Source organism: Mustelus asterias, chromosome 1, assembly GCF_964213995.1.
Source record: "Mustelus asterias chromosome 1, sMusAst1.hap1.1, whole genome shotgun sequence".
Classification (NCBI taxonomy): Eukaryota; Metazoa; Chordata; class Chondrichthyes; order Carcharhiniformes; family Triakidae; genus Mustelus; species Mustelus asterias.
The window spans coordinates 147,093,143-147,114,075 of record NC_135801.1 but is presented as its reverse complement, the minus strand read 5'-3'; the positions used below and the strand labels follow the sequence as shown (position 1 = coordinate 147,114,075).

General features: G+C 43.6%; 1 protein-coding gene across 10 annotated transcripts in view; it reads right to left on the bottom strand.

Annotated features, from left to right (window-relative positions):
* Positions 1-686: 686 nt before the first annotated feature.
* The window catches only part of znf532 (zinc finger protein 532), a 235,567-nt gene continuing 215,320 nt past the window's right edge, over positions 687-20,933 (bottom strand). For 9 of the 10 annotated variants that reach the window (XM_078220043.1, XM_078220022.1, XM_078220032.1 and 6 more), the window contains 2 exons: positions 12,294-12,438; positions 687-6,604 (listed from right to left, as the gene is read on the bottom strand). In XM_078220043.1, coding sequence (XP_078076169.1) covers positions 6,104-6,604; positions 12,294-12,438 — 646 coding nt within the window. In that variant the 3' untranslated portion in view covers positions 687-6,103. Of the gene's footprint in view, positions 6,605-6,662; positions 8,767-12,293; positions 12,439-20,933 lie in introns of those variants that run through there. The other variant, XM_078220089.1, reaches the window with a different exon arrangement.

Here is a 20,933-nt window from a genome sequence, read left to right as displayed (position 1 = left end):
ATGTTGAGCAAATGGCTCGGGCCCTATTTACAAGGTTACTGATAAGGCCAATCTATCAGCTTGTGGAACTGTAAGAGTCCCAATGAGTGCATTGACTAAGTTCTATACTACTAAATGACTATTTGTTTAGATTATTTCAATCTACTTTTTACATTATTGTAAGTTTTTCTTAAAATCAAAGTATTGTTTTCCCAACTAATAAACATCAAAGATTTTGGACAAACATTTTCAATAGTTCTGCCTTAAGTTTAAACCAGCCTTACAGGCATAGGAGGCAAAAAACCCTTTCTGCCTGTGCACCAAATTCCCACTCTAACCAAATTCACTATTTTTACATTGTGTATGCAGCACTCCATTCACAACCTCTGCACGTATTCCAAAAGAAAGGGCTCAGTATTTCTACGATGGTAATGATGATGTCAACTTTCTGTGTGCATCTTACTGGTATTTATATTGCTTCCACTGGTCGCATTAAGTTGAACTGGTGTCACTACTGCGGTTATGAAGTAAACAAGAAAGAGCTAAAATTTGCTGCTGTATTGTTAAAATGAAGTCTAGGATCCCTCATGAGCCTCAGTGCTATAAAACTTCATAATTTAAAGCTGTACAAAAATTCGAGTCAAAAAGTATCATCACTTGCGAGAGAATAAAAACCTTTTTTTTCCACACATCAGCTCTTTAAATACTTTAAACATTTATTAAATGTTTAAACTTTGATGAGATTACAGCTGACAAATTTTACTATCAACGACAGCAGCAAGACATGCCCTAGGAACGTAACAAGACAATGGCTACATTTTTTTTCATGCCATTAAAGTCTACACCAAAGAAAACATGTTAAAAAAGTACAAAATTTTTATTGGACTAAACACACAAGATATAAAAGCCTCAAAAAAATATGATAATGAGAAGCTCAGATTTGCATGACGGGCAATTTACAACCGTAAAACAGAAGAGCGCTTTTCCCTGTATCATATCTGCACATTTGCAGCCTTGTTGAAAATGTCACTTATGTTACCTGCTGGTAAAATGCAGAACCTGTCTGGAATTGAACTCCTTAGAGCACTCATTGATGTTGCTAATATAACTGATGCTATGGTGCTGTTTAACACTCCAGCCTGCTTCACCCTTCTCCCAACATTCCTCCTCTCTTGAGTCCCACTCAGCCACAGTTTTTAAAAATACAGCAATTCACTGAAGTCTTGTTTAAATAGGAACATTTGGGTTCCAATTGAAAGGCCCGTCACATAATTAGGGCATCGGTTAATTAAAATAAAAATTGCAAAGGAGAGCTTTCTGCTGCTGTGTGAAGTCCAGGGCAGTCAATTAACTAAAGCTGCAACAGACCTCGCAGAAAAATCAACGGGTATGGACAAAGACAAGTAATAACAAATAATAACAATGGACTTCTATCTGTGCTGGACTGGGTATGATAGGTAGAATAATGTATTGTGTGTGTAATTAATTCCCTGGTATACTGTTACATTATTTATTTTTAAAATGGGGAATATACTCCAGGCGTGGGCACTTGCTTATTTAAAGTAAAACATTTTGGAATTCTAAAGTTGATAACAAATAAAATACAAAAATATAAAATAAATAAAAGCAAATTACTGCGGATGCTGGAATCTGAAACCAAAAGAGAAAACGCTGGAAAATCTCAGCAGGTCTGGCAGCATCTGTAAGGAGAGAAAAGAGCTGACGCTTCAAGTCCAGATGACCCTTTGTCAAAGCTTTGACAAAGGGTAATCTGGACTCGAAGTGTGAGCTCTACAAAAATATAATCTTCATCTATTGCGCACCAAATCCCCCCAGTTGATGGAATCCAATTTTATCATTAATTAGAGAAAAAAACATCTCGAGTAAAGTCTTGCGCAAGGCTGGCTGCAATTCCACTCTAATTTCAATGAAAGTTACAGGGCCACCGATGTGTCCAGGATAACCAAATGGATCTGGAAGCTACAGTTTAAAAACAAAATGATTTAACAAAATTCAGGTGATTCTCGGATGTTGATCGACATTTATAAAAACGAAAAGGGCCTTATCGATGCTTTCTTGACAAAACTGCTCTGAAAATGTTGGTGTGCTGATTCCGATGCTTGGAGAAGCTTGCACTATGCAGCAGATGAGAAACCTCCAAATCTTCATTTTAAAAGATTGAATTTAACAAAATTCATGGCAGGGATTCCCCCCCCCGACAGTGGAGATGACGGCAGGATTTTCCAGTTTTGCCGCAGTCAATGGCAATTTACATTGCTCACTGACGACACCGCTGGGGAACCCACACGCCAATGGTAACCTGCCTCCGCCACCAAAACCCCACCATGGGGTGTGTGTGTGTGTGGGGGGGGAGGTGGGTGGCGAAAAGTCCCAGCCTTTGTGTTTGTGGATTTTTCAATCTGTTACATTAGACTTCTGCTCCTTTTTAAACTCAGCAATGAGAATCCTACAGCAAGAGACACTTCTCCACCCAGTTCAGCACCAAATACTCCGAAATTGCAACTGAGCGAATTCAATGCAGAGTTGGTCTTCCTCTAATTTCTACAACTGTGTGCTTTTATCCAAGTTGGAGAAGCATCTCCTACCACATCAATGTGCTGTTTCCATTTACCACATGGCATTAATTAGAAATCTCAGTCATCTGACTGGAATTGTTAATTTAATGCCAATTAGTGCCACAGAAGAGACCACTCAGAACTGCACTTATAAAGTCACAGAATGTCTATGGTACAGAATGGGACGATTCGGCCCATTGAATCTGCACCGACTCTCCGATAAAGCATCTTACTCATGCCCTCGCCCAATCCCTGTAACCATGCGCATTTGCTATGGCTAATCCAACCAACCAGCGCATCTTTAGACTCTGGGAGGAAACTGGAGCACCCGGAAGAAACCCAGGCAGACATGGGAAGAATGTGCAAACTCCACACAGACAGTCACCCAAGGCTGGAATTGAACTCGGGTCCCTGCAGCTGTGAGACAGCAGTGCTAACCACTGTGCCTTATTTCACCTAGGACTTTTACAAGTAACAAAGAAAACAAAAGGTAGGGATATGTTCGGCACAACTTGTGGGGCCGAAGGGCCTGTTTTGTGCTGTCGTTTTTCTTCTATGTTTCTAAGAAATCCATCAGTGCAGGCTACACTTGAACCTGGCCTCACCAGTGCTGAAAAAACATGTTGGAAACCCCCCGCACCCCAGCCTTTCCAGTACCCCATCAAAGCTGGGAGAAAAACAGCATTTGAGTCAGGCATGATGCTCCTCAGTGCACTGTCTTCCACTTACTAACATAAAAGAGCACTCTATAAGGTAAGTTAGCAATATGGCAGCACCCTTTACAGAGTAAATATATCTTGGTTCTTTTGCAGATAGTCATGAAGTCGTTATTGTGTCTTTCCCCTGCCACCTTACGCTCACAGTATGGATTCATGGTGCTTTACTAGAAGTTTACAACAGAGAAAAAATAACTTCACAGGACATAGGGTAAAGCCACATTACCATTCCATCAATCTAGGCACAGTAAGTAGTCTCACAACACCAGGTTAAAGTCCAACAGGGTGTTGTGAGACTACTTACTGTGCCTACCCCAATCCAACGCCAGCAACTCCACATCATCAATCTAGAAAAGACCTCGGACTCACTTAGGGGTGGGAATCAACAATTACAATTGGCTCCCTGTGGAAATTAGATAAGACAAAAAATTTGCTGCAGCAAAGCAATCTTGTCAGACTTGATAGGAATTTAGTCAAACCAATCTATTGTTAAAAGTTTTGTCAATCATTAAGGAATCCCCCAGACAGCACAATTGGAAGATAAATCAAGACATTAGTTAAACAAGAAGAAAATTACCACCTTATAGTCATTTCATTTCCTATTGTCTATCGAACTTGATTCTTAGAATAGAACTTTTCTAAACAAAATATTGACTTCACCAGGCCAAGCCAAATATTAAGGTTTACTCTTCAGCCGAGAAAGGCTATCAGGAACAGTTCCACCATTTGTGAAAGCTCGGTCTTGCAGGATTCAAGTGCACTCTGAAAAACATCAGTCTTAACTGCAGTATTTCTAGTCTGCCCCTTTATCCTTTGTTTCTCAACCTTTGGTAGTGCAATTTTTAAAACATTGCATTATTGTTCAACAGTACTGGCTATTTAAACAAATAGCATTAGCTGTATTTCTGAACTTTCACCACTGGGTGCCACCATAATCCTGTAAGAGCCCCTAGAGGGAGCAAGTAGTTCCTACAATAAACCTAAACAAAAGTGTCCAAGATTTTTTTGGGACACTTGAGTGCATTTCATGGAGACTTGCATGCCACATATAAAATATTTAATTAGTATTATGCTGGCACAGTGGTTAGCACTGCTGCCTCACAGCGTCAGTGACCTGGGTTCAATTCCAGCCTTGGGTGGGGGTCTGTGTGGAGTTTGCACGTTCTCCCTGTGTTCTCTGGGTGCTCCTGTTTCCTCTCACAGTCCAAAAGTGTGCAGGTTTGGTGGATTGGTCAAGGTAAATGTGTGAGGTTATGGTCATGGGGGGGTGGTAAGATGCTCTTTCGGAGAATCAGTGCAGACTCAATGGGCCCAATGGCCTCTTTCTGCACTGTAGGATTCTATGACTCTATGTAGCTCAAGCTATTGGACTGGCTGGATGATTGGTCTGCAATGGTGCTTCACTGTCTTCTCCACTTCTGAGCAAACAGACAGATCCTGAGTGCTCTGGTTTAGTGAGAATTTTTCTGACAATGAGTCAGTAAATTTAAGAATGGCCATTTGAAAACATAAGCTGCATGTGACCCATGCACTATTGTTTTGGACACAATCGCCTAATGCAATATCTCCATTATGGCTGATTTCCAAGATGTAATTTTCTTCTGGGTGACTTGAGTTGAAGGTTATTGGTGTGAGACTAGTTCAGTTCATGCTGCCCGTGTAAACACATCAGGGATTTGGTAAGGTGCTGTAAGAAAACATTAAAGGGCACTAGGGAAAACAAACAGAATGCGGACCAATTATCAGGCAGTACAATGGCACTCTGCCAAATTCGTATGGTTGTAGTTCAATTCCTATAACTTATAAAAACCAAAGTCTGAAATGGCAACCAGTTTCTGTTTATTAATCCAGGTTTACAATTATCCTATTTCTGCATCGGACAAAAAAAGTCACCTCTCAGACACCTACTCATTAGCACACACATGCGAATAGGCACATGAACATACACACACGCGAATACTCACATGAACATACACACGCACACATACACACACACGCGAATACTCACATGAACATACACACACGCACGCACACACACACACACACACACATATGCTAACAAGCAAACCAATTTCCCTCAGATCTTCACTGTTAATTCCAAGGAGACCAGCACTTGTCAACCTCTTAAAAAATAAATACTAAGTTGCCCATAAACATTCATGGTTTTCGGACTTGAACACAAACACACACATACCTATTGGGGGTGGGGGGGTAATTTTCCTGAAACCTTTTTCCTTCAATCAATGCACCACATATTTGAACATCTAATCAAGTTATCAAAGTACAATGATGATGCGATATACATCCGTTTAATTTGGTCCATCTGATGCGAACTCCTATTCAAAAAAGACAAGTGTTCAGATAAAGCAGCTTAAGGTGAGTAAACGACATTTCAACAAAATCTGGTTAATTGAAATTCAATTCCCCTGTTTTTTTTTCTATAAATAAACTCAAAGAATACCATTAATTTCTCAATACTGAAGACCAATTCACTACGTGGTGACCAAACGTAAGCAAGGTTTGTGATGACAAGAAAACTCTGTTTTGTCGCATTTTTTAAAAAAATGAAGTAAATATATATTTCAACTGTACAAAAAAATGTATGCTTCTTCAAAGTGTTGAGTTTTTCTTTTAATCAAAACGACAGCTTAGAAGTGACGCTGGCCATGACAACAGCTCCAGTCTGTACAGGTTAAGGTGTCTGAGAGGTTAACATGATGTTCCAGTAAAAGCTGCAACAGGGATGAAGTTTGTCCCAGTCAAAGTGGTCCCTCCTGCCTGAAGTCACCTCCACTGTTTGTTAACTGAATGTCATTCTGAGAGAATTGCGCCTCATTTTTCTGACGCGCACAACCGCTTGGATTTTATGAAGGCCATGCCATGTGTCCGCATGTGTGTGTTCAAGGCAGCTTCACTTTCAAAAGTTTTGGAGCAAACTTTGCATTTTTTGTCCGCCAGCATCATTTCAGCCTGACTGTCCTCCAGGCTCATTTTGCTGTCTGCTGGGCTCTCCTCCCTGGCCCCGTTTTGTCTGGCGACTTGCTGGGCATTTTTCATCTTGTGGACAATGAACAAGTGTCTGGTTAGAGACTGGAGGGAGGTATAACAAAGGCCGCACTCCCTGCACTGGAAGGTTGAGCCGTCAGTCTTGTGCTGGGGTAGGTGCTCCTGGAACTGAGTTACATTCTCTGTGGTGAAGCCACACACGGCACACTTGTTGAGTTTGATGACATTGATTTTCAGCTTCTTCAAAGGCTGCGTGATGGCCCCTCTAGGAGGAGGTCGAAGTTCCACCACCGCATCCTCCAACTTCCTCTTCGGTGGCGACGGCATCTGCGGGAGACAACAAGGTTCCAAGTAAAATACATCTTGCCAATCTCAGGGAAATTCCAGTAGCATTGCATTTCTCACCACTAAAGAAACTGCATCTCTTCAGAACACCACAATGGGTTTTAAATTGCATATTTTAAAGTAAAGTTTATTTATTAGTCACAAGTAAGGCCTACATTAACACTGCAATGAAGTTACTGCGAAATTCCCCTAGTCGCCACACTTCGGTGCCTGTTCGGGTCAACGCACCTAACCAGCGCGTCTTTCAGACTGTGGAAGGAAACCGGAGCACCCGGAGGAAACCCACGCAGACACGGGGAGAACATGCAAACTCCACACAGACAGTGACCCAAGCCGGGAATCGAACCTGGGTCCCTGACGCTGTGAGGTAGCATTGCTAACCACTGGGCCCACCGTGCCATCCATATTTTGTCTTGCATATTAGCGATTGGTACAATACAAAATCAAACCAAGATTTGGCAATGATAATAAGAATATATCTTAACGGAGGGATTCAAGTACTTGTAATGTCAAATAATGACAACATACCTCTGGTGGTTTGTAACCATTGGCTGGACCCAAGATTGAAAACAATCCATGCTATTACGCATGTAAGTGGTACACTGAGAACTCTATTATGTTTGTCAGGAGTGCAGATTCTGTGTATCTTCTTTTTCTCCACAGTTTTTCTATTGAAAGGGGTAAGGGTGGTAAATTTGTGCTCACATATTGGAAAATGGAACACGTGTTTAATTCATTAATCAAGTATTCTCTGATCTCTCATGCTAGCCTTCATTTCTTTCTTTGGTGAGAATGGGTGGAATTCTCTGGCCAGTCACGCTAGCGGGTTTCTCCAGTCCCACTGTTAGTGAAGGGAGATTTGGTTAACCGTCAAATTCTTCATCCTTGCTTGCAGCAGGGCATGAACCACTGGAGAATTCAAGCCATTGTCTCCACTGATGCAGCACGGGGGAGTTTCTACCCACCTGCTTGATGCATGTTGGACCTCTGAGAGTTTCCTAGGATCAGCCTAATTTGCACTTTTCAAGAAGGTTCCTGATTGAACTCCCACCTGTCCAAGTGAGTGTGCATGTGGCAGTGGGGAGGGAGCGTGCCAAAGAATTGCTGCAGGCTTCAGTAGCTGTGGTAACAGAACAGAGCGGGCTATCTGGCATGAGGCAGAGGGGAAACAACTTGTGCCGCAGCTTTTTAAAAAATTAATCACGGACTAACGTCAGAAATCTCTGACCTCGTCCACGCTTGGGATTATCCGGTGCCGCTGCAGAGAATGGAGTTTTGGCTGAACACCAAATTCTCACTGGCAGGAGAACGGGGTGGGACGAACGAGATCAGCCAATCCTCTCCTGAAGGCGAAAACCAATTACCCTGTAATCAATTCTGCTCTTGGAGAGGGGAGGTGAATTGTAAAATTTTGATCTTCGCCAAGATAATATTGCAAGGAAGGGAAACTTCCATTGCCATTCTCAATAGAAAATCCCACAACTGCCAGGAATCGGTGGCAGTCAAAATAATGGCTGCTTTATAACCCTTTAATAGTGCAATTAAACCAGAAATGTGTTTGATCTGTTGCAGAATGAGGGGCACTTGACTTCAGCTGTCTTTGCATTTTTTCTACATGTGGGAAAGCAAGTATTAAAGCGTTTTTACATTGTCCCTGCAGTCATGTCCTAACTTCTGAAAGATAGGGTCAGAATGTTATCAACCAGGGCTTAAGACAAAAAGGTCTGCATTTGTTTTGTGACGAGGAATCAAACACATGCACTATAGCGCAAAGTCACTGCGGTGTGATGGGCTGGAAATTGTAGAACTTTTGTGATCTGTAGTGAAATGCAAATGCTTCTCGGTCACTTCTAATGGGTAAAATTGTTAACGACTTCAAGTGGGTAGGAACATTAACTTTCCTTTTTAGTCCATCAAGAATGTGGACCAATGCAATTGTACAAAATCACCAAAGCGTCCTCCATATTTCAACATGTCAGTTTTTCATGCAGTTTATACATGTAACACAGGATGAAAGTCCATACTAACAACGCAGCATGACCGGGCTGGTTTATGCATATCACAGACAGGGAAGCTTCAGTAAGGGGGCAAGGTGTCACCACCCATGAGGTAAGGTTGCCATCTGAAAAATCTCCGTTCATCGCCTGTGAAGACAAGGTGATTCAGTCCCAGTCATTCAAATCCATTAATGTGAGGAGTTCAGGATACTGCTCTTCCTTAGTTCCTCGGTATTTTCCCTCAGATTTGATTTTTAATTCAATTCCCAATTTACAATGATAAGCAAAAGATCAGATTCAACTATTTGATGCAATGAAACTCAAATCACAGGCACAGGAAGCAGTTTATCTAAGTAACAGACCATGAATTTCTGCATTTTGGTCATTTTGTCTCGCCTCTCCACCCATCACCATGGGTTTATTTACTTAAAGGGGGCAGTCAAGACCCAGAAAGCCTAGCAACCTATCCACCAGTCTCACAATTCAGCAAGTCCCCAGGTTCAATTGCTTAACTCTGCTGAACTGATTGATCTTGACTGATTCAGTGGGACGATGCTGCAGCCATGAACCAACACATTCAAGTTTGATATGACATTGTGGGACTGAATAAGGGTGGCCATATTGCCCAGCAGTATATAATCCCTCCCTTACAAATTTAAATACCTCTAGGCCCATCATTGCCCCATGTGCAGAAGAATCATAGAATCCCTACAGATGCAGGAGGAGGCCATTCAGCCCATCAAGTCTGCATTGAACATAATCCCACCCAGGCCCCATTCCTGTAACCCCACATATTTATCTTGCTAATCTCTCTGACTCTAGGGTCAATTTAGCACAGCCCATCAACCTAAGCCACATATCTTTGAACTATGGGAGGAAACTGGAGCACCCGGAGGAAACCCACTCAGACATAGAGAGAATGTGCAAACTCCACACAGTGACCCAAGCTGGGAATCGAACCCAGGTCCCTGGCACTGTGAGGCCATGATGTGGAGATGCCGGCGTTGGACTGGGGTAAACACAGTAAGAAGTCTCACAACACCAGGTTAAAGTCCAACAGGCTTATTTGATAGCACAAGCCACTAGCTTTCGGAGCACTGCTCCTTCATCAGGTAAACTTAGTGAGACTTCTTACTGTGAGGCAGCAGTGGTAACCACTGTGCCAGCGCAGCACAGGACTGTGCACAGGATCCTCTTAAACTGAGAGAAGGGTCTCAGGATGTTGCCATAACAATCTTGGGCTGATTGCACTCTTGAATACAAGAGAGCCCTGTGCATCCAGTGCAACAGCTGACAGAGTACTAACCACCCCACCCCAGCCTGGTATAGACTCCCACTCTCACCTTACTCTGGGTTTTTGGCCCCCTGCTTGCTTCCTCTTTGTTCTTATTCAGCTTCTTTGCTTCGGTGTTATGGAGAACACTGAATGTGTTGGACTGATCATTGAGCTTTTAGGCAGCATGGTGGCACAGTGGTTAGCACTGCTACCTCACAGCGCCAGGGACCCGGGTTCAATTCCTGGCTTGGGTCACTGTCTGTGTGGAGTTTGCATATTCTCTTCGTGTCTGCATGTATTTCCTCTGGGTGCTCCAGTTTCCTCCCACAGTCCAGAGATGTGTGAGGTCAGGTGGATCAGCCATGCAAAACTGCCCCTCAGTGTCAGGGGGACTAGCTAGGGTAAACGCATGGGGTTATGGGGGGTAGGGCCTCGGTGGGATTGTTGTCCGTGCAGACTCGATGGGCTGAATGCCCTCCTTCTGCACTGTAGGGATTCTGTGATTCTAAAGTTATGGCTACAGGTGCAGCTGAAAACCTACTCCTAGTTGGCAGCAGGATTGACCAGAAAAACCCCCTGATCCACCTCCACTGACAGGTTCCCTCCCTCCTGCCCTTGCTGCTCTTCCAATCATTGACTCTGCCTCTGCAAAAGCAGGAAATAATTATCGAGAGAACATATGTTGACAGGAAGGCAGATTATTATCTGAATGGCTGTAATTTAAGAGAGGGGAATGTGCAACCTGGGTGTCAAAGGATATGGGGGAAGGCAGGATCGAGTTGGATGATCAGCCATGATCATAATGAATGGTGGAGCAGGTTCAAAGGGCCAAATGGCCTCCTCCTGCTCTTATTTTCTATATATGCTTCCAAGTATGATAGGAGCCCTCAGTCCTCAGAGTTAAACATGAGTATAGTACCAGAAGATTGGAGGTTAGCGAATGTTGTCCCATTGTTTAAGAAGGGGAACAGAGACTTCCCCGGGAATTATAGACCGGTGAGTCTCACTTCTGTTGTCGGCAAGATGTTGGAAAAAATTATAAGGGATAGGATTTATAGTTATTTGGAGAGTAATGAATTGATAGGTGATAGTCAGCATGGTTTTGTGGCAGGTAGGTCGTGCCTTACTAACCTTATTGAGTTTTTTGAGAAAGTGACCAAGGAGGTGGATGGGGGCAAGGCAGTGGACGTGGTATATATGGATTTTAGTAAGGCGTTTGATAAGGTTCACCATGGTAGGCTTCTGCAGAAAATGCAGATGTATGGGATTGGGGGTGATCTAGGAAATTGGATCAGGAATTGGCTAGCGGATAGGAAACAGAGGGTGGTGGTTGATAGTAAATATTCATCATGGAGTGCGGTTACAAGTGGTGTACCTCAGGGATCTGTTTTGGGGCCACTGCTGTTTGTAATATTTATTAATGATCTGGATGAGGGTATAGTTGGGTGGATTAGCAAATTTGCTGATGACACCAAAGTCGGTGGTGTGGTAGACAGTGAGGAAGGGTGTCGTAGTTTGCAGGAAGACTTAGACAGGTTGCAAAGTTGGGCCGAGAGGTGGCGGATGGAGTTTAATGCGGAGAAGTGTGAGGTAATTCACTTTGGTAGGAATAACAGATGTGTTGAGTATAGGGCTAACGGGAGGACTTTGAGTAGTGTGGAGGAGCAGAGGGATCTAGGTGTATGTGTGCATAGATCCCTGAAGGTTGGGAATCAAGTAGATAGGGTTGTTAAGAAGGCATATGGTGTCTTGGCGTTTATTGGTAGGGGGATTGAATTTAGGAGTCGTGGCGTTATGTTGCAACTGTACACAACTCTGGTGCGGCCGCACTTGGAGTACTGTGTGCAGTTCTGGTCCCCACATTACAGGAAGGATGTGGAGGCTTTGGAGAGGGTGCAGAGGAGGTTTACCAGGATGTTGCCTGGTATGGAGGGGAGATCCTATGAGGAGAGGCTGAGGGATTTGGGATTGTTTTCGCTGGAAAGGCGGCGGCTAAGAGGGGATCTTATTGAAACATATAAGATGATTAGAGGTTTAGATAGGGTGGATAGTGATAGCCTTTTTCCTCTGATGGAGAAATCCAGCACGAGGGGGCATGGCTTTAAATTGAGGGGGGGTAGTTATAGAACCGATGTCAGGGGTAGGTTCTTTACCCAGAGGGTGGTGAGGGATTGGAATGCCCTGCCAGCATCAGTAGTAAATGCGCCTAGTTTGGGGGCGTTTAAGAGATCCGTAGATAGGTTCATGGACGAAAAGAAATTGGTTTAGGTTGGAGGGTCACAGTTTTTTTTTAACTGGTCGGTGCAACATCGTGGGCCGAAGGGCCTGTTCTGCGCTGTAATGTTCTATGTTCTATGTTCTATGAGTGGGGAATGGGACCCAATACATAATTACTCACCTTGTTTTCTTCTTTCTTTGGGGATTCCACGTTTGTCGTCTCTGTCATTTGTGCCACATCTGGATTTTTAATGCCATGCATGAGTCGAATGTGTTTCTCTAGCATAAACCGTTTGGTAAACGTGCGTTTCGAATCTGGGCAGTTCCTGGAAATAAGCAGACATGGGCACGTAAGCAAGATGGATAGCGCAGCAAATTGACCAATCTCTGTCTCATCACTGGCACACTCAGTTTCTAGACAAATAACAGAGAAAATTGTCCTCATTAACCATTGGAGACTTGATATAATGATTCTAGCTTGATCTTTTGGCCACACAAGCAGTTCTGATCACTTGATCATTAACAATATTACAGCTCTTGAGTGGGAGCAGACAGTAATAAGATACAGGCAGCTCTGACGAAGGGTCAACCAGACTCGAAACATTGGCTCTATTCTCTCTCCACAGATGCTGTCAGACCTGCTGAGATTTTCCAGCATTTTCTGTTTTTGTTTCGGTAATAAGATGCCTTTGACTTGCCTCCTTTGGATGATGGAGACTTAAAGATGATATAACAAAATATTCAAGACAAAATAAAGATCTAACCAAATTTCTAAAGACAAATTGACCACAATGGTGCAGAATTCCAATAATAGGGACACAAGTTAAAAGTCAGGAAGTTAGGAGCAAAGATACTTTTCCACCTAAAAGGTAACAAAATTGTGGAATAAGATTATAAAACAGATTAGATAAGTACTTTCGATAAACAGTTCAATGCATTCCCGGAGAGGAAAGGAATGGAGGAATATTTAAAAGAGGAACTTGAGATCAGTCATAAAAATGAATAAATTCCTCCATCCACTTCCAGTATCAGCCCTTCGCCTTTGCTACCTCATATGGTCTTTTAATTTCACTCAGTATACGTCATGTTGGATTGCATAATGAACGTTGAATGTAGTTGCACTATGTGCATTAAGTGTGGGACATTTTATTTGTATCCAGTGTAATTCTAACAACATGTACATGAACGTAACTGTGGGGGTGTGTGTGTGTGTTGGGGGGGGGGGGGGGGGGCGTGCGCGGGGAGGTCTTGTGTCCAACCTCTTGTTCTGGGCAATGCAATACATCTCAGGCAGAGGTGAAGTGGTTTTCCATTATTAGTAATGGTTCTTCGGTATGAAGATATCTGGATCATCAATCCTTTGTGATCTAATGACATTGCAATCAATTCACACGATGCTTTTTATGCCATGCCAGCGGCCAAATCAGCAAGGAAGAGAGTGACTGAAGGTCTGAAAAGTTTTTGTGAAAAGGAATTATGCAATTAGAGCACTTAGAAACGGTAATGCTTCTTGGCCATTTCAAAATGGTGAAAGAATTAAGACTTCAGGTCAGCAGAAAGATTAGTTAGTTTTGTTTACCTTCTATCAGTTAAAATGGTGGACCAATGCATTTGTGTCAAATCATCAGGGTGACCTCAACATCATGCATTGCAGCTGGTGCGTGTAATAGAGGACAAAGCCCATTCCAACAACAGCTTGTGACCTTTTTAAACAATGTACGTGTGACGCGAAGCAAAGAACTATGGCAGCGCTTCACAAACTGTTGCCCAATGTGACCCCATTTTAACTCAGCACCGCCTTCTCAACAGCAATTAGAAATGGGCATCAACCTTGCTAGGGAAACCCTTGTCCCATCGACAAATATATTTTAAAAACTCTTAAAAATTAACATGATCCCAGACGCCAGCAAAATCAAGGGATAAAACAGCACTGCCACATTCTGAACATAATTATTAAAGTTTGTATATCACATAATATATTGCATAAATATGAAAGTCTTTTTAAAGAATTTCTAAAAAATGTTATCTGGTTAAACTAGAGCAGCAGCGGGCGGGGGGAGCCGGAACAGCAGACCAGTAAGTGTAGGGACTGGGGAAGAAGGGGAGAGTGAGATAAACAGTGCAGAGGAAGAGCAGGCAGAGGGAAGTTGCGGGGCTCGGCTGGACTGGAGGTCTGGAGTGCATTTGCTTCAATGCAAGGGGTGTAACAGGGGTAAGGCAGATGAACTGAGAGCCTGGATTACTGCATGGAATTATGATGGACGTTATTGCAATTACGGAGACATGGTTAAACGAGGGACAGGACCGGCAGCTTAATATTCCTGGATATTGTTGTTTTAAACAGGACAGAAAGGGAAACAAATGGAGCGCGGGAGTTGTATGCTGATTAGGGAGCACATCACAGCTGTGTTGAGGGAGGACACATTGGAGGGATCTTGTAGTGAGGCATTATGGGTGGAGCTCAGGAATAGGAAGGGTGAAATCATGATGTTGGGAATGTACTATAGACCCTCCAACAGCCCGCAGGAGACAGGGGGGCAGATGTGTAGTCAGATACTGAAAAGGTGTGGTGGTGGGTGACTTTAACTTCCCCCATATTGACTGGGAATCCCTTACAGCCAAGGGTTCGGATTCAGAGCAATTGGTTAAATGTGTCCAGGAGGGCGTTTTGATACAGTACGGTGACAATCCAATCAGGGAGGGGCCATACTAGACTTGATATTGGGGAATGAGCCGGGCCAGGTGATCAATGTTTCAGTGGGGGAGCATTTTGGGTTTAGCGACCATTTTCCATAAGATTTTGGGTAGTCATAGATGAGGACAAGTGTGGCCCTCGGGTGAGGGTGCTTAATTGGGCGAGGGACAAATACATCCAAATTAGACAAGAACTGGGGAATGTGGATTGTGAGCGGCTATTTGGGGCAAATCCACCTCTGGCATGTGGGAGGCTTCTAAAGGCAAGTTGATTGAAGTGCAGGACAGGTATGTCCCCACAAAAATGAAGGATAAAAACGGCAGGATTCGGGAACTATAGAAGACAAGAGAAATTGTAGGTTTAGTTAAAAGGAAAAAGGAAGCATACGATAGCAGTCGACAACTAAAAACTGATGAAGCCCTTGAGGAGTACAATGGAAGTAGGAAGGAACTTAAGTGTGGAATTAGGAGAGTTAAAAGGTTTCATGACAAGTCTTTAGGTAACAGGGTCAAGGAGAATACCAAGGCTTTTTATACATATATTAGGAGCAAGAGAGTGGCAAGGGAAAGAGTAGGCCCATTCAATAGAGGTGAAGTTATGTGTGAAGCTTCAGGAAGTGGGTGAGATCCTTTATGAGTACTTTGTATCAGTATTCACCAAGGAGACAGATATGACAGAGAGTGCTCTAGAGAATGTCAATATATCGAAGGAGGAAGTAGACAAGTCCCCCAGAGCCAGATGGGATCTATCCCAGGTTACTGCGTGAGGCAAGGGAAAAAATAGCTGGGGCCTTAACAAATATCTTCACATCCCCTTTGACCACAGGCGAGGTTCCAGAACACTGGAGAATAGTTAATGTTGTTCCCTTGTTTAAGAAAGGAAACAGGGATTATCCAGGAAATTATAGGCCGGTGAGCCTGACGTCAGTGGTGGGGAAGCCTTTAAAGAAGATACTGAGGGACAGGATATATGCACATTTGGAAGAAAATGGACTAGTTAGTGGCAGGCAGCATAGTTTTGTACGGGAAAGGTCATGTCTCACCAACTTGATTTGAGTTTTTTGAAGAGGTGACAAAGATAATTGCTGAGGAAAGGGTTGTGGATGTAGTTTATATGGACTTTAGTTAGGCGTTTGACAAGGTCCCACATGGCAGATTGGTACACAAATTAAAATCACATGGGATTCGGGGTGACTAGATGGATACAGAACTGGCTTGGTCATAGAAGACAGAGAGTTAACGGTGGAAGGGAGTTTTTGGAAGTGGAAATCTGTAGCTAGTGGTGTTCAATAGGGATCAGTGCTGGAACCTCTGTTGCTTGTAATATATATAAATGATCAGGAAAAAAATGTGGGTGGTCCGATTAGTAAATTTGGGGATGACACGAAGATTGGTGGAGTTGCTGATGTTGCCGGGGATTGTCAGAGGATACAACAGGGTATAGATAGATTAGCGACTTGGGCACAGAAACGGCAGACTGAGTTTAATCCGAATAAATGCGAGGTGATGCATTTTGGGGGATCAAATTTTAGGTGTGAATTAAACTGTAAATGGCAGAACCCTTAGGAACATTAACATACAGAGGAATCTGGGCGTGCAGGTCCACAGTTCCCTAAAAGTGGCTTTCCAGGATTTAGTTGCTTCAGGTGAGATAGAATTCATTTAGGTAGAACTCAGGAACAGGAGCGGTGCAATCACATCGTTGGGATTATACCACAAACGTCCCAACAGCCAGTGTGAAGTGGAGGATTTGAGATGTCAGCGGATGAAGGGAAGATGTAAAAACAACAGGGTTGTTGTGATGGGTGATTTGAATTTCCCTAACATGGAGTGGGATTCCTTTAGTGCCAGGGGTTTGGGCAGGGCAGTTTGTTCAATATGTCCTAAAGTGCTCCTTGAGGCAATATGTAGATATTCCAACCTGGAAGGGGCTGTCTTAGACCTGGTTCTGGGAAACAAGCCTGAACAGGTGATTGCTGTATCAGTGGGGGACCATTTTGGGAACAGTGATCACAATTCTATAAGTTTCAAGATACTTGTGGAAAAGGATAGAAGTAATCCCAGGGTGAAGGTACTAAACTGGGGGAAGGCGAACTCCCACAGTATTAGGCAGGAGATAGGAAATGTAGACTAGGGGGGTGACTGAGGGTAAATCCACATCTGATATGTGGGAGTCTTTTAAAAGTCAGTTGTTAACAATTCAGGACAAGTATGTCCCTGTAAAAACTAAGGATAAAGATAGCATGATTTGGGAACCCTGGATGACAAGAGAGATTGTGAGCTTACTGAAAAAGAAGAAGGAGGAATATAAAATTTCAGGAAATTGAAAATGGATAAGGCTCTTGAGGAATACAAAGATAGCAGGAAAGAGCTTAAAAAGGGACTTAGGAGGGCAAAAAAGGGCCATAAAGTGTCCTTGGCAGGCAGGATTAAGGAGAATCCCAAGGCTTTTTATGCTTATATAAGGGGGAAGAGGGTAGCTAAGAAAAGGGTGGGTCCACTCAAGGACAGTTGAGAGAATGTGTGTGTGGAGCCAGATGAGGTGGGTGAGGTCCTTAACAAGTACTTTGCATCAGTATTCACAAAGGAGAAGGATGTGGTGGATGGTGAGTGCAGAAAGGAGCATGTTGACATTCTAGGTTATGTTAAGATAAAAAGAGAGGAGGTGTAGGAGGTTTTGAAAAACATTCAGGTGGACAAGCCCCCAGGGCCAGATAGGGTCTATCCCAGAATACTGAGAGAGGCGAGGGAAGAATTTGCTGAGGCGCTGTCCGAAATCTTTGTATCCTCTTTATCACAGGCAAGGTATCAGAGGATTGGAGAGTAGCTAATGTTCCTCTGTTTAAGAAGGGCAGAAGAGGCAATCCAGGAAATTACAGGCCTGTGAGATTTACATCAGTGGTGGGGAAATTATTGGAGAAGATTTTTAGGGACAGGGTGTACTCACATCTGGAAGACCTAATTAGCGATAGGCAGCATGGTTTTGTGAAGGGAAGGCCATGTCTCACAAACTTGATTGAGTTCTTTGAGGAAGAGGCAAGAAAAATTGACCAGGGCAGGGCAGGGCAGTGGATGTTGTATACATGGACTTTAGTACAGCCTTCGATAAGGTTCCTCATGGCAGGCTGATATAGAAGGTGAAGTCATATGGGATCCGAGGTGAGCTGGTAAGGTGGATACAAAACTGGCTTGGGCATATAATGTGGAGATGCCGGCATTGGACTGGGGTAAACACAGTAAGAAGTTTAACAACACCAGGTTAAAGTCCAACAGGTTTATTTGGTAGCAAAAGCCACACAAGCTTTCGGAGCTCTAAGCCCCTTCTTCAGGTGAGTGGGAATTCTGTTCACAAACAGAGCATATAAAGACACAAACTCAATTTACATGAATAATGGTTGGAATGCGAATACCAACGTTGTCTACTTGATACGCTGCAAGAAAGGATGTCCCGAGGCATGGTACATTGGGGAAACTATGCAGACGCTGCGACAACGGATGAATGAACACCGCTCGACAATCACCAGGCAAGACTGTTCTCTTCCTGTTGGGGAGCACTTCAGCGGTCACGGGCATTCGGCCTCTGATATTCGGGTAAGCGTTCTCCAAGGCGGCCTTCGCGACACACGACAGCGCAGAGTCGCTGAGCAGAAACTGATAGCCAAGTTCCGCACACACGAGGACGGCCTCAACCGGGATATTGGGTTCATGTCACACTATTTGTAACTCCCACAGTTGCTTAGACCTGCAGAGTTTCACTGGCTGTCTTGACTGGAGACAATACACATCTTTTTAGCCTGTCTTGATGCTCTCTCCACTCACATTGTTTTGTTTCTTAAAGACTTGATTAGTTGTAAGTATTCGCATTCCAACCATTTTTCATGTAAATTGAGTTTGTGTCTTTATATGCTCTGTTTGTGAACAGAATTCCCACTCACCTGAAGAAGGGGCTAAGAGCTCCGAAAGCTTGTGTGGCTTTTGCTACCAAATAAACCTGTTGGACTTTAACCTGGTGTTGTTAAACTTCTTATTGGGCATATAAAGCAGAGAGAAGCAGTGGAAGGGTACTTTTCTAACTGGAACTCTGTGACAAGCGGTGTTCCACAAGGATCAGTGCTGGGCCTCTGTTATTTGTAATATATATAAATGATTTGGCGGAAAATGTAGGTGGTCTGATTAGTAAATTTGCAGATGATTCAAAATTTGGGGGAATAGCGGATAGTGAGGAGGATTGTCAGAGGATACAGCAAGATATAAATCGGCTGGAGACCTGGGCCAAAAGATGGCAGATGGGATTTAACCTGGACAAATGTGAGGTGATGCAATGTGGAAGGTCTACTGCAGAAGGAAAGTACACAGTAAATGGTAGAGCCCTTAGAAATATTAGCATATAGAGGGATCTAAGCTTGCAGATCCACAGTTCCCTGAAGGTGGCAACTCAGGTGGACGAGGTGGGCAAGAAGGTGTATGGCATGCTGCCGTTCATTGGTCGGGGCATTGAGTATAGGAATTGGAAAATCATGTTGTAGCTGCATAAGACTTTGGTCAGGCCACATTTGGAGTATTGTGCATAATTCTGGTCGCCACACTACCAGAAAGATGTTGATGCATTGGAAAGGGTGCAGAAGAGATTTACCAGGATGTTGCCTAATTTGGAGGATATGGACTGTGAAGAAAGGTTGAACAAGCTTGGATTATTTTCACTGGAGCGTCAGAGGATGAGGGGGGATCAGATAGAGGTTTACAAGATTATGACAGGTTTGGATAGAGTGGATAGTCAGTCTTTTTCCCAGGGTCGAAGGGTCAATTACTTGGGGACATAGGTTGAAAGTGAGAGGGGGAAAGTTTAAAAGAGATGTAAGGGACAAGTTTTTCCACAGAGGGTGCTGAATGCCTGGAACACGCTGCCAGAGAAGGGGCTGGAAGCAGATTTATAACAATGTTCAAGAAGCATCTGGATAGATACACGAATATATGCAGAGAATAGACGGATATGGACTATGTAGAGACAAGAAAATATTAGATTAGAGAGGCATCTGTGTCAGCACTGACTTGGTGGGCCGTAGGGCCTGTTCCTGTGCTGTACTGTTCTTTGTTCTCTTTATATTGCAAGGTTGAAGGCATGTGTGTCCAACAGCAGGTGGAGGTTGGGAAAAAAAATTAAAAGGCCAGAATTCCGTTATCCAAAGGTCAGAATTTCTCATCCCTGAAACTGCCTAAATGCAAGTAGAAGATGGAGCTCCTACACTCAGCCTGGACAGCAAGCTGAAAATAGCATACAATTGTCCTTACTTAGAGATAAGTACCATTTATTGTGCTGGTACTGTCATTGAACCTATTTAGTGTGTACACTGTCCTTGTCGACAACACTTCCATTTCTTTATCCAGAGGTGAGCAGCAGTTATTGTGATGATAGTGGCATTAAATCCAATTAGGCGGCTGTCTATGCCAACAAACCTTTAAAACATTAGAAGCCATCGAGTGCTCACACTCCTGCTCAGTTCATGAAAGCGTGCTGAGGTTTGATGTGATCATAAGTTTTACTTAAGGACAATTACATTATTGCTAACATTTAGTGATATCATGGTGCTTGGGGGAAAATAACTTTTTTTATTCATTCAGGGGATGTTCATAGAGGGCGGCATGGTAGCACAGTGGTTAGCACTGCCGGGCCGGGCGGCACGGTAGCACAGTGGTTAGCACTGCTGCTTCACAGCTCCAGGATCCCGGGTTCGATTCCCGGCTCGGGTCACTGTCTGTGTGGAGTTTGCACATTCTCCTCGTGTCTGCGTGGGTTTCCTCCGGGTGCTCCGGTTTCTTCCCACAGTCCAAAGATGTGCGGGTTAGGTTGATTGGCCAGGTTAAAAATTGTCCCTTAGAGTCCTGGGATGCGTAGGTTACAGGGATTAGCGGGTAAAATATGTGGGGGGAGGGCCTGGGTGGGATTGTGGTCGGTGCAGACTCGATGGGCCGAATGGCCTCCTTCTGCACTGTAGGGTTTCTATGTTTCTATGTTGGCATCATTGGCTGAGCCAACATTTATTGCCCATCCCTAATTGCCCTTGAAATGAATGGTATGTTAGGTCATTTCAGAGGGCACTTTTCTTAAAGACTCAACCACGTTGCTGTG